This window comes from Pristiophorus japonicus, chromosome 14 (assembly GCF_044704955.1).
Source record: "Pristiophorus japonicus isolate sPriJap1 chromosome 14, sPriJap1.hap1, whole genome shotgun sequence".
NCBI lineage: Eukaryota > Metazoa > Chordata > Chondrichthyes > Pristiophoridae > Pristiophorus > Pristiophorus japonicus.
In genome coordinates, this window is record NC_091990.1 from 103686303 (window position 1) to 103699541 (window position 13239).

Sequence of the window (13239 nt, forward strand, 5' to 3'; positions counted from 1 at the left end):
CCCCCCCCTCCCAATAGTATGGACAGACACCCCCTCCCCAATAATATGACCAATCACTTACCCACCCCTAATAATATGACCAGACACCCGCCCCCCGAAAAAATATGACCAGACCCCCTCCCAAGAATATGATCAGGCACATCCCCTCCCCTAATAATATGACCAAACACTCCCTCTCCCCCAATAATATGACCCAACACTCCACCTCCCCCAATAATATGAGCAGTCACCCCCTCCCCCAATAATATGATCAGACACACCACCTCCCCCAATAATATGATCAGACACACCACCTCCCCCAATAATATGATCAGATACACCACCTCCCCCAATATGACCAGACCCCCCCCAAAAACATGACCAGACACCCCCTCCCCCAATATGACCAGACACCACCCTCCCCAATAAAATGACCAGACACGATCCCACCCCCAACAATATGACCAGACACTCCCCTTCCCTCAATAATATGAGCAACCTGGCCCCAATAATGTGACCAGACAACCTCTGCCCGAATAATATGGCCAGACACTACCCCTCCTCCAATAATATGAAGAGATACTCCCCCTCCCCCAATAATATGACCAGACACTCCCCTCCCCAATAATATGAGCAGACACCCACTTTCCCCAATAATATGATCAAACAGCCCTGCCCAATAATATGACCAGGCTCCCCCCCGTCCCAAAAAATGACCAGACCCCTTTCCGCAATAACATGGCCTAACCCCCCCCCCAATAATATGACCAGACACTCGATCTCCACCAATAATATGACCAGACACCCCCCCAAATAATATAACCAGACCCCTACCCAATAATATGGACAGACACCCCCTCCTCCAATAAAATGATCAGATGCTCCCCTTCCCCAATAATATGACCAGACACTCCCCCTCCCCCAATATGACCAGCCACCCCTCTCCCAATAATATGAACAGGCACCCCCCTTTATCAATAATATGGCCAGACATCCCTCACCCCAAAATATGACGAGTCACTCCCCCTCCCCCAATAATATGACCAGATAACCCCTCCCCTAATAACATGACCAGACCCCCCTCCCCCAATGATATGACCAGCCCCTCCCCCAATAATATGAAGAGGCACTCCCCCTCCCCCAATAATATGACCAGACACTGCGATTCCCCCAATAATATGACCAGACCCCCTCTAATAATATGACCAGACACACCCCTCCCCAATAATATGACCAGGCACACCCCCCCAATAATATCACCAGACCCTCCCTCCCCGATAAATATGAACAGACACCCACTCCTCCAATAATATGACCAAACATCCAATTCCCCAATAATATGACCAGATACTTCCCTCCCCCAATAATATGACAAGACACCTCCCTCGCACAATGATATGACAGACACTCCGCCTCCCGCAATAATATGGCCAGACACTCCCCCTCTCCCATAATATGACCATACACTCACCTCCCCCAATAATATGTCCAGACAACTCCTCCCCCAATAATATGACCAGACTCTCCCTCCTCCAATAATATGACCAGACACAGCCCCAATAATATGACCAGACATCCCCTCCCCCAATAATATGATCAGACACCCCTCCCTCAATATTATGACCACATCCCCCAATAATATGACAAGAAACCCCCTCCCCCCAAAATATGATCAGACACCACCTCCCTCAATAATATGATCAGAGATTCCTCGCCCCCAAAATATGACCAGACCCCCCTCCCAATAATATGACCAGACACCCCTCCCTCATTATTCTGACCAGACACTCCCCCTCCCCAATAATGTGACAAGACACTCCTCCCCCCAATAAGATGACCAAACCCCAGCCCCCAATAATGTGACCAGAACCCCCCTCCCCCAATGATATGACCAGCCCCACCCCCAATATGAGCAGACATCCCCTCCCCCAATAATATGACCAGACACTGCCCCTCCCCCAATATGACCAGACACCCCTCCCCCAATAATATGACAAGACACCCCCCCTCAATAATGACCAGATACTTCTCTCCCCCAATAATATGAAAAGACACCTCCCTCCCCCAATAATATGACCAAACACACCCTTCCCCCATTAATATGACCAGACCCCCACCTCCCAATAGTATGGACAGACACCCCCTCACCAATAATATGACCAATCACTTACCCGCCCTTAATAATATGACCAGACACCCGCCCCCCGAAAAAATATGACCAGACCCCCTCCCAAGAATATGATCAGGCACATCCCCTCCCCTAATAATATGACCAAACACTCCCTTTCCCCCAATAATATGACCCAACACTCCACCTCCCCCAATAATATGAGCAGTCACCCCCTCCCCCAATAATATGATCAGACATACCACCTCCCCCAATAATATGATCAGACACACCACCTCCCCCAATAATATGATCAGACACACCACCTCCCCCAATAATATGAGCAGTCACCCCCTCCCCCAATAATATGACCAGACACACCACCTCCCCCAATAATATATGACCAGACACCCCCTCCCCCAATATGACCAGACACCACCCTCCCCAATAAAATATCCAGACACGATCCCACCCCAACAATATGACCAGACACTCCCCTTCCCTCAATAATATGAGCAACCTGGCCCCAATAATGTGACCAGACAACCTCTGCCCGAATAATATGGCCAGACACTACCCCTCCCCCAATAATATGAAGAGATACTCCCCCTCCCCCAATAATATGACCAGACACTCCCCTCCCCAATAATATGAGCAGACACCCACTTTCCCCAATAATATGATCAAACAGCCCTGCCCAATAATATGACCAGGCACCCTCCCCCCGCCCCAAAAACTGACCAGACCCCTTTCCGCAATAACATGACCTAACCCCCTCCCAATAATATGACCAGCCACATCTTCCCCCAATAATAGGACCAGACACTCCATCTCCACCAATAATATGACCAGACACCCCCCAATAATATGACCAGACCCCTACCCAATAATATGGACAGACACCCACTCCCTCCAATAAAATGATCAGATGCTCCCCTTCCCCAATAATATGAGCAGACATCCCCTCCCCCAATAATATGACCAGACACTCCCCCTCCCCCAATAATATGAGCAGACATCTCCTCCCCCAATAATGTGACCAGCCACCCCTCCCCCAATAACATGAACAGGCACCCCGCTTTATCAATAATATGGCCAGACATCCCTCACCCCAAAATATGACGAGACACTCCACCTCCCCAAATAATATGACCAGATAACCCCTCCCCTAATAACATGACGAGACCCCCCCTCCCCCAATGATATGACCAGCCCCTCCCCCAATAATGTGAAGAGGCACTCCTGTCCCCCAATAATATGACCAGACACTGCGATTCCCCCAATAATATGACCAGACCCCCTCTAATAATATGACCAGACACACCCCTCCCCAATAATATGACCAGGCACCCCCCCAATAATATCACCAGACCCTCCCTCCCCGATGAATATGAACAGACACCCACTCCTCCAATAATATGACCAAACATCCAATCCCCCAATAATATGACCAGAAACTTCCCTCCCCCAATAATATGACCAAACACACCCTTACCCCATTAATATGACCAGACCCCCCCCTCTCAATAATATGGACAGACACCCCCTCCCCAATAATATGACCAATCACTTCCCCGCCCCTAATAATATCAACAGACACCCGCCCCCCCAAAAAAAAATATGACCAGACCCCACCCAATATGAGCAGACACGCCCTCATCCAATAATATGACCAAACACACCCTTCCCCCATTAATATGACCAGACCCCCCCTCCCAATAATATGATCAGGCACTTCTCCTCCCCTAATAATATGACCAAACACTCCTTCTCCCCCAATAATATGACCCAACACTCCACCTTCCCCAATAATATGAGCAGTCAACCCCTTCCCCAATAATATGATCAGACACACCACCTCCCCCAATAATATGACCAGACCCCCCCAAAAATATGACCAGACACCCCCTCCCCCAATATGATCAGACACCCACCCCCCTATAAAATTACCAGACACTATCCCACCCCCAACAATATGGCCAGACACTCCCCTTCCCTCAATATGAGCAATCCAATAATGTGACCAGACAACCTCTGCCCGAATAATATGGCCAGACACTACCCCTCCCCCAATAATATGAAGAGATACTCCCCCTCCCCCAATAATATGACCAGACACTCCCCTCCCCAATAATATGAGCAGACACCCCCTTTCCCCAATAATATGACCAAACAGCCCCGCCCAATAATATGACCAGGCCCCCCCCTTGCCCCAAAAAATGACCAGACCCCTTCCCCAATAACATGACCTAAACCGCCCCCCCCCAATAATATGACCAGCCACCTCTTCCCCCAATAATATGACCAGACACTCCCCCTCCACCAATAATATGACCAGACACCCCTCCCGAATAATATGACCAGACCCCTACCCAATAATATGGACAGACAACCCCTCCTCCATTAAAATGATCAGATGCTCCCCTTCCCCAATGATACGAGCAGACATCCCCTCCCCCAATAATATGACCAGACACACCCCCTCCCCCAATAATATGAGCAGACATCCCCTCCCCCAATAATATGAGCAGACACTTTCCCCCCGACTCCCGCAATAATGTGACCAGCCACCCCTCCCCAAATAATATGAACAGGCATCCCCCTTTATCAATAATATGGCCAGACATCCCTCCCACCAAAATATGATGAGACACTCATCCTCCCCCAATAATATGACCAGATAACCCCTCCCCTAATAACATGACCAGACACCCCCCCCTTCCCCAATGATATGACCAGCACCTCCCGCAATAATATGAAGAGGCACTCCCCCTCCCCCAATAATATGACCAGACACTGCGATTCCCCCAATAATATGACCAGATCTCCTCTAATAATATGACCAGGCACCCCCACCAATAATATCACCAGACCCTCCCTCCCCGATTAATATGAACAGACACTCACTCCTCCAATAATATGGCCAGACATCCAATCCCCCAATAATATGACCAGACACCCACTCCCCCATAATATGACCAGAAGCCCCCCCAATATGACAAGCCAACACCTCACCCAATAATATGACCAGACTCTCCTCCTCCGCCCAAAAAATGAGCAGACCCCTTCCCCAATAATATGAAGAGATACTCCCCCAACCCCAATATGTTCAGACATCCCCCCCCCGCAATAACATGACCAGACACTTCCCTCCGTCAATAATATGACCAAACACCCCCTCCCCCAATAATATGACCAAATCCCCGCCCCCAATAATGTGATCACACAAACCCTCCCCCAATAATATCTCCAGCCACCCCTCCCCAATCATATGACCAGATTCCCCCACCTAATAATATGAGCAGACACGCCCTCCCCCAATAATATGACCAAACACACCCTTCCCCCATTAATATGACCAGAGCCCCCCCTCCCAATAATATGACCAGACCCCCTCCCAAGAATATGATCAGGCACTTCCCCTCCCCTAATAATATGACCAAACACTTCCTCTCCCCCAATAATATGACCCAACACTCCACCTCCCCCAATAATATGAGCAGTCACCCCCTCCCCCAATAATATGATCAGACACACCACCTCCCCCAATAATATGAACAGACCCCCCCAAAAATATGACCAGACACCCCCTCCCCCAATATGATCAGACACACCCCCTCCCCAATAAAATGACCAGGCACTATCCCACACCCAACAATATGACCACACAGTCCCCTTCCCTCAATAATATGAGCAACCTGGCCCCAATAATGTGACCAGACAACCTCTGTCCGAATAATATGGCCAGACACTACCCCTCCCCCAATAATATGAAGAGATACTCCCACTCCCCCAATAATATGACCAGACATTCCCCTCCCCAATAATATGAGCAGACACCCACTTTCCCCAATAATATGATCAAACAGCCCTGCCCAATAATATGACCAGGCCCCCCTCCTCGCCCCAAAAAATGACCAGATACCTTCCCCAATAACATGACCTAACCCCCTCCCCCAATAATATGACCAGCCACATCTTCCCCCAATAATAGAACCAGACACTCCATCTCCACCAATAATATGACCAGACCCCTACCCAATAATATGGACAGACACCCCCTCCTCCAATAAAATGATCAGATGCTCCCCTTCCCCAATAATATGAGCAGACATCCCCTCCCCCAATAATATGACCAGACACTCCCCCTCCCCCAATATGAGCAGATATCCCCTCCCTCAATAATATGACCAGACACTTCCCCCCCCCCCCTGCAATAATGTGACCAGCCACCCCTCCCCCAATAATATGAACAGGCACCATCCTTTATCAATAATATGGCCAGACATCCCTCCCCCCAAAATATGACGAGACACTCCCCCTCCCCCAATAATATGACCAGATAATCCCTCCCCTAATAACATGACCAGAACCCCCCTACCCCAATGATATGACCAGCCCTTCCCCCAATAATATGAAGAGGCACTCCCCCTCCCCCAATAATATGACCAGGCACTGCGATTCCCCCAATAATATGACCAGACCCCCTCTAATAATATGACCAGACACACCCCTCCCCAATAATAACACCAGGCACCCCCCCAATAATATCACCAGACCCTCCCTCCCCGATTAATATGAACAGACACCCACTCCTCCAATATGACCAGACATCCAATCCCCCCATAATATGACCAGAAACCCCCCCCCCAATATGACAAGCCAACACCTCACCCAATAATATGATCAGACTCTCCCCCTCCGCCCAAAAAATGAGCAGACCACTTCCCCAATAATATGAAGAGACACTCCCCCACCCCCAATAATATGTTCAGACATCCCCCCGCAATAACATGACCAGACAATCCCTCCCCCAATAATATGACCAGACACCCCCTACCCCAATAATATGACCAGGCAACCCCTCCACCAATATGACCAGACACCCCGCTCCCGCAATAATATGACCAGGCACCTCCCTCCCCTAATAACATGACCAGACACTCCCCCCATCCAATATAACCAGACTCAACTGCTCCCTCTATAATATGACCAGACACCACCTCCCCCAACAATATGACGCGATACTCCCCCTCCCCCAATAATATGACTAGACTCTTCTGCCCCCTCAATAATATGACCGGACACCCCCCTCCCCCAATAAGATGACAAAAAAACCCTCCCCCAATAATATGACCAGCCACCACCTCCCTCAATAATATGACCAGATGCTCTCCCCCACAATAATATGACCTGACACCCCCCCAATAATATGATCAGACACCCCCCTCCCCCAATAATATGACCAGATTCCCTCTCCCAATAATATGACCGGACACTCCCCTCCCCCAATAATATTCCAGATTCCCTCTCCCAATAATATGATCAGACACCCCCCTCCCCCAATAATATGACTAGACGCTCCTGCTCCCCCAATAATATGACACCCTTCCCCCAATAATGTGACCTTTGACTCTCCCTTCCTCCAAAAATATGACCAGACACTACCCCTCCCCCAATAATATGACCAGACACTCCCCGTCCCCCAATAATATGAGCAGACCCCCTCCCTCAATAATATGACCAGACACTCCCCATCCCTTAATAATGTGACCAGATTCCCTCTCCCAATACGACCAGACACCTCCTCCCCCAATAAGATGACCAGACACTCCCGTCCCATAATATGACCAACCCCCCCGCAATAATATGGCCAGACACTCCCCCTCCCCATAATATGACCATACACTCCCCTCCCCCAATAATATGATCAGACACCCCTCCCTCAATAATATGATCAAATCCCCCAATAATATGACAAGAAACCCCCTCCCCCCAAAATATGATCAGACACCACCTCCCTCAATAATATGATAAGAGATTCCTCGCCCCCAAAGTATGACCAGTCCCCCCTCCCAATAATATGACCAGACACCCCTCCCTCATTATTCTGACCAGACACTCCCCCTCCCCAATAATGTGATAAGACACTCCTCCCCCCAATAAGATGACCAAACCCCAGCCCCCAATAATGTGACCAGAACCCCCCTCCCCCAATGATATGACCAGCCCCTCCCCCAATATGAGCAGACATCCCCTCCCCAATAATATGACCAGACACTCCCCCTCCCCCAATATGAGCAGACACCCCTCCCCCAATAATATGACCAGACACCCCCCCCAATAATATGACCAGATACTTCCTTCCCCCAATAATATGACAAGACACCTCCCTCGCACAATGATATGACCAGACACTCCGCCTCCTCCAATAATATGGACAGACCCCCGCTCCCCCATTAATATGGCCAGACACCACCCCCCAATAATATCACCAAACTCTCCCCCTCCCCCAGTAATATGACCAGACCCACCCTCTCCCCCAATAATATGACCAACTGCTCCCAATAATATGACCAGACAGCCCACTCCCCCAATAATATGACCAGACACCCCTCCTCCAATAATGTCACGAGACACCCCCTCCTCCAATATTATGACTAGACACCCCTCCCCAATAATATGACCAGACACACCCCTCCCCCAATAATATGACCAGACCCCCCACTTCCCCAATGATATGACCAAACACCCCCCTCCCCCAATAATATGACTAACTCCTCCCCCCTAATAATGTGACCAGGCAACCCCTCCCCCAATATGACCAGGCACTCCTCCACCAATCATATGACCAGACAACCTCTCCCCCAATAATATGACCAAAGACTCCCCCTCCCCCAATAATATGAGCAGTCACCCCCTCCCCCAATATGATCAGACACACCCCCTCCCCCAATAATATGATCAGACACACCTCACCCCAATAATATGACCAGACAGACCACTCCCCCAATAATATGACCAGACACCCCTCCCCAATAATATGACCAGAGGCTCCCCTCCCCCAATATGACCAGGCACTCCCCTTCCGCCAATAATGTGACCAGATACTACCCCTCCCCCAATAACATGACTAGACACTTCCCTCCCCCAATAATATGACCAAATCCCCACCCCCAATAATGTGACCACACAAACCCTCCCCCAATAATATCGCCAGCCACCCCTCCCCAATCATATGACCAGATTCCCCCACCCAATAATATGAGCAGACACGCCCTTCCCCAATAATATGACCAGACCACCCCACTCCCAATAATATGGACAGACACCCGCTCCCCAATAATATGACCAATCACTTCCCCGCCCCTAATAATATGACCAGACACCTGCCCCCCCAAAAAATATGACCAGACCCCCTCCCAAGAATATGATCAGGCACTTCCCCTCCCCTAATAATATGACCAAACACTCCCTCTCCCCCAATAATATGACCCAACACTCCACCTCCCCCAATAATATAAGCAGTCACCCCCTCCCCCAATAATATGACCAGACCCCCCCAAAAATATGACCAGACACCCCCCTCCCCAATAAAATGACCAGACACTATCCCACCCCCAACAATATGACCAGACACTCCCCTTCCCTCAATAATATGAGCAACCTGGCCCCAATAATGTGACCAGACAACCTCTGCCCGAATAATATGGCCAGACACTACCCCTCCCCCAATAATATGAAGAGATACTCCCCCTCCCCCAATGATATGACCAGACACTCCCCTCCCCAATAATATGAGCAGACACCCACTTTCCCCAATAATATGATCAAACAGCCCTGCCCAATAATATGACCAGGCACCCCCCCCGCCCCAAAAATGACCAGACCCCTTCCCCAATAACATGGCCTAACCCTCCCCCCCCAATAATATGACTAGCCACATCTTTCCCCAATAATATGACCAGACACTCCATCTCCACCAATAATATGACCAGACACCCCCCCCAATAATATGACCAGACCCCGACCCAATAATATGGACAGACACCCCCTCCCTCCAATAAAATGATCAGATGCTCCCCTTCCCCAATAATATGAGCAGACATCCCCTCCCCCAATAATATGACCAGACACTCCCCCTCCCCCAATAACATGAGCAGACATCCTCTCCCCCAATAATATGACCAGACACTTCCCCCCCCCCCCTCCCGCAATAATGTGACCAGCCACCCCTCCCCCAATAATATGAACAGGCACCCCCCTTTATCAATAATATGGCCAGACATCCCTCACCCCAAAATATGATGAGACACTCCCCCTCCCCCAATAATATGACCAGATAACCCCTCCCCTAATAACATGACCAGACCCCCCCTCCCCCAATGATATGACCAGCCCCTCCCCCAATAATATGAAGAGGCACTCCCCCTCCCCCAATAATGTGACCAGACACTGCGATTCCCCCAATAATATGACCAGACCCCCTCTAATAATATGACCAGACACACCCCTTCCCAATAATATGACCAGGCACCCCCCCCAATAATATCACCCGACCCTCCCTCCCCGATTAATATGAACAGACACCCACTCCTCCAATAATATGGCCAAACATCCAATCCCCCAATAATATGACCAGACACCCACTCCCCCATAATATGACCAGAAACCCCACCCAATATGACAAGCCAACACCTCACCCAATAATATGACCAGACTCTCCTCCTCCGCCCAAAAAATGAGCAGACCCCTTCCCCAATAATATGAAGAGACACTCCCCCACCCCCAATAATATGTTCAGACATCCCCCCCCCGCAATAACATGACCAGACAATCCCTCCCCCAATAATATGACCAGACACCCCCTACCCCAATAATATGACCAGGCAACCCCCTCCCGCAATAATATGACCAGGCACCTCCCTCCCCTAATAACATGACCAGACACTCCCCCCATCCAATATAACCAGACTCAACTGCTCCCTCTATAATATGACCAGACACCACCTCCCCCAACAATATGACGCGATACTCCCCCTCCCCCAATAATATGACCAGACTCTTCTGCTCCCTCAATAATATGACCGGACACCCCCCTCCCCCAATAAGATGACAAAAAACCCTCCCCCAATAATATGACCAGCCACCACCTCCCTCAAAAATATGACCAGACAGCCCCTCCCTCATTAATATGACCAGCCACTCCCTCTCCCATTATAAGATGGCGAGACACGGCCTCCCCAAATAATATGACCAGACACCGCCCCCAATAATGTGACCAAACCGCCCCCCCCCACCAAAATAATATGACCAGACACTTCCCCTCCCCCAATAATATGACCAGACACTCCCCCTCCCCCAATAATATGACCAGACACTCCCCCTCCCCCTCCCCCCCAAGGTCCCAGGTTGCACCGGGCGCGGCTATGGCGGAGAGAAACCGAGGTGAGAGCGCGGCGGAAGCGGAAAATAAACAGAGCCCGGGGATCGGGACCCGGGACCCGGGACCCGGGACGGATCGGGGCGACAGATGGCCGCGGACTCGCTGTCCGCGCTCCGGGCCTGGGGAGGAATCCGGCCCTGGGAGTGGGCCCGGCCTTGCGGCGTCTCTCTCACGGCGGGCAACCCCTCCCGGGCCGGCGGTGGCATTGACTGGGAGCCGACACGGGCCGAAGGGCCTCCCTCCGTGACCATTCTCTGATTGTGTGCAAACAATAATCGAGGACTAAGTTAACAGTCACTTGGTGTGTGGATTAATTAAGGAAAACCAGCAATTTGTTAAATGCAAATCGTGTTTAACCAACTTGATCGAGTTTTTTGATAAGGAGAATGTGGTTGATGTGATGCACATGGATTTTCAAAAGGCGTTTGATAAAGTGCCACATAATAAACTTGCCAGTAAAGTTGAAGCCCATGGAATAAAAGGGACAGTGGCAGCATAGATATGAAATTGGGTATGTGACAGGAAACAGAGTAGTGGTGAATAGTTGTTTTTCGGACTGGAGGAATATATATAGTGGTGTTCCCCAGGGATTGATACTGGGACCAGGCTTTTCCTGATATATACCAATGACTTGGATGTACAGGGCACAACTTCAAAATTTGCAGACGTCACAAAACTTGGAAGCATAGTAAACAGTAAAGACGAGAGTGATAGGCAGGCGGTGCAATGGGTGGACATGTCACAGATGAAATCTAATTGAGAAAAGTGTGAAGTAATGCATTTTGGTAGGAAGAACAAGGAGAGGACATACGATCCTAAAGGGGGTGTGAGAACAGAAAGCGCAGACTCGGGATAAATGGGTCATTTTCAGGTTGGCAAACAGTGCGGTGCTGCAGGGATCGGTGCTGGGACCTCAACTATTTACAATCTACATTAATGACTTGGATGAAGGGACCGAGTGTAATGTAGCCAAGTTTGCTGATGATACAAAGATGGATGGGAAAGCAAGTTATGAGGGGGACACAAAAAATCTGCAAAGGGTTATAGGCAGGCTAAGTGAGTGGGCAAAAATTTGGCAGATGGAGTATAATATGGGAAAATGTGAGGTTATCCACTTTGGCAGAAAAAATAGAAAAGCAAATTATAATTTAAATGGAGAAAAATTGCAAAGTGCTGCAGTACAGAGGGACCTGGGGGTCCTTGTGCATGAAAAACACAAAGTTAGTATGCAGGTAGGAAGGCAAATGGAATGTTGGCCTTTATTGCAAGGGGGATCGAGTATAAAAGCAGACAAGTCCTGCTACAACTGTACAGCGTATTGGTGAGGTCAGACCTGGAGTACTGCATACAGTTTTGGTGTCTGTATTTAAGGAAGGATATACTTGCATTGGACGCTGTTCAGAGAAGGTTCACTAGGTTGATTCTGGAAATGAGGGGGTTGACTTATGAAGATAGGTTGAGTAGGTTGGGCCAAAACACATTAGAGTTCAGAAGAATGAGAGATGATCTTATCAAAACATATAAGATAATGAGGGGGCTCGACAAGGTGGATGCAGAGAGGGTATATTCACTCATAGGGGAAACTAAAGCTAGGGGACATAGTCTCAGCTTAAGGGGCTGCCTATTAAAATTGAGATGAGTAGGAATTTCTTCTCTGAGGGTTGTAAATCTATGGAATTCTCTGCCCCAGAGAGCTGTGGAGGCTGGGTCATTGACTATATTTAAGGCGGAGATAGACAGAGTTTTGAGCGATAAAGGAATAAAGGGTTATGGGGAGCAGGCAGGGAAGTGGAGCTGAGTCCATGATCAGATCAGCCATGATCTTACTAAATGGCGGAGCAGGCTCGAGGGGCCAGATGGCCTACTCCTGCTCTTATTTCTTATGTCCTTGTGAACAGACAGACCTAGGGGTATGTGTGCACAAATC

The 13239-nt window shown here is 49.4% G+C and overlaps 1 protein-coding gene across 3 annotated transcripts in view; it reads left to right on the forward strand.

Annotated features, from left to right (window-relative positions):
- Positions 1–10989: 10989 nt before the first annotated feature.
- The window catches only part of bet1l (Bet1 golgi vesicular membrane trafficking protein-like), a 33845-nt gene continuing 31595 nt past the window's right edge, over positions 10990–13239 (forward strand). The window contains exon 1 of one of the 3 annotated variants that reach the window (XM_070898576.1): positions 10990–11314. In XM_070898576.1, coding sequence (XP_070754677.1) covers positions 11176–11314 — 139 coding nt within the window. In that variant the 5' untranslated portion in view covers positions 10990–11175. The remainder of the gene's footprint in view (positions 11315–13239) is intronic. The other 2 variants (XM_070898577.1, XM_070898578.1) reach the window with 2 other exon arrangements.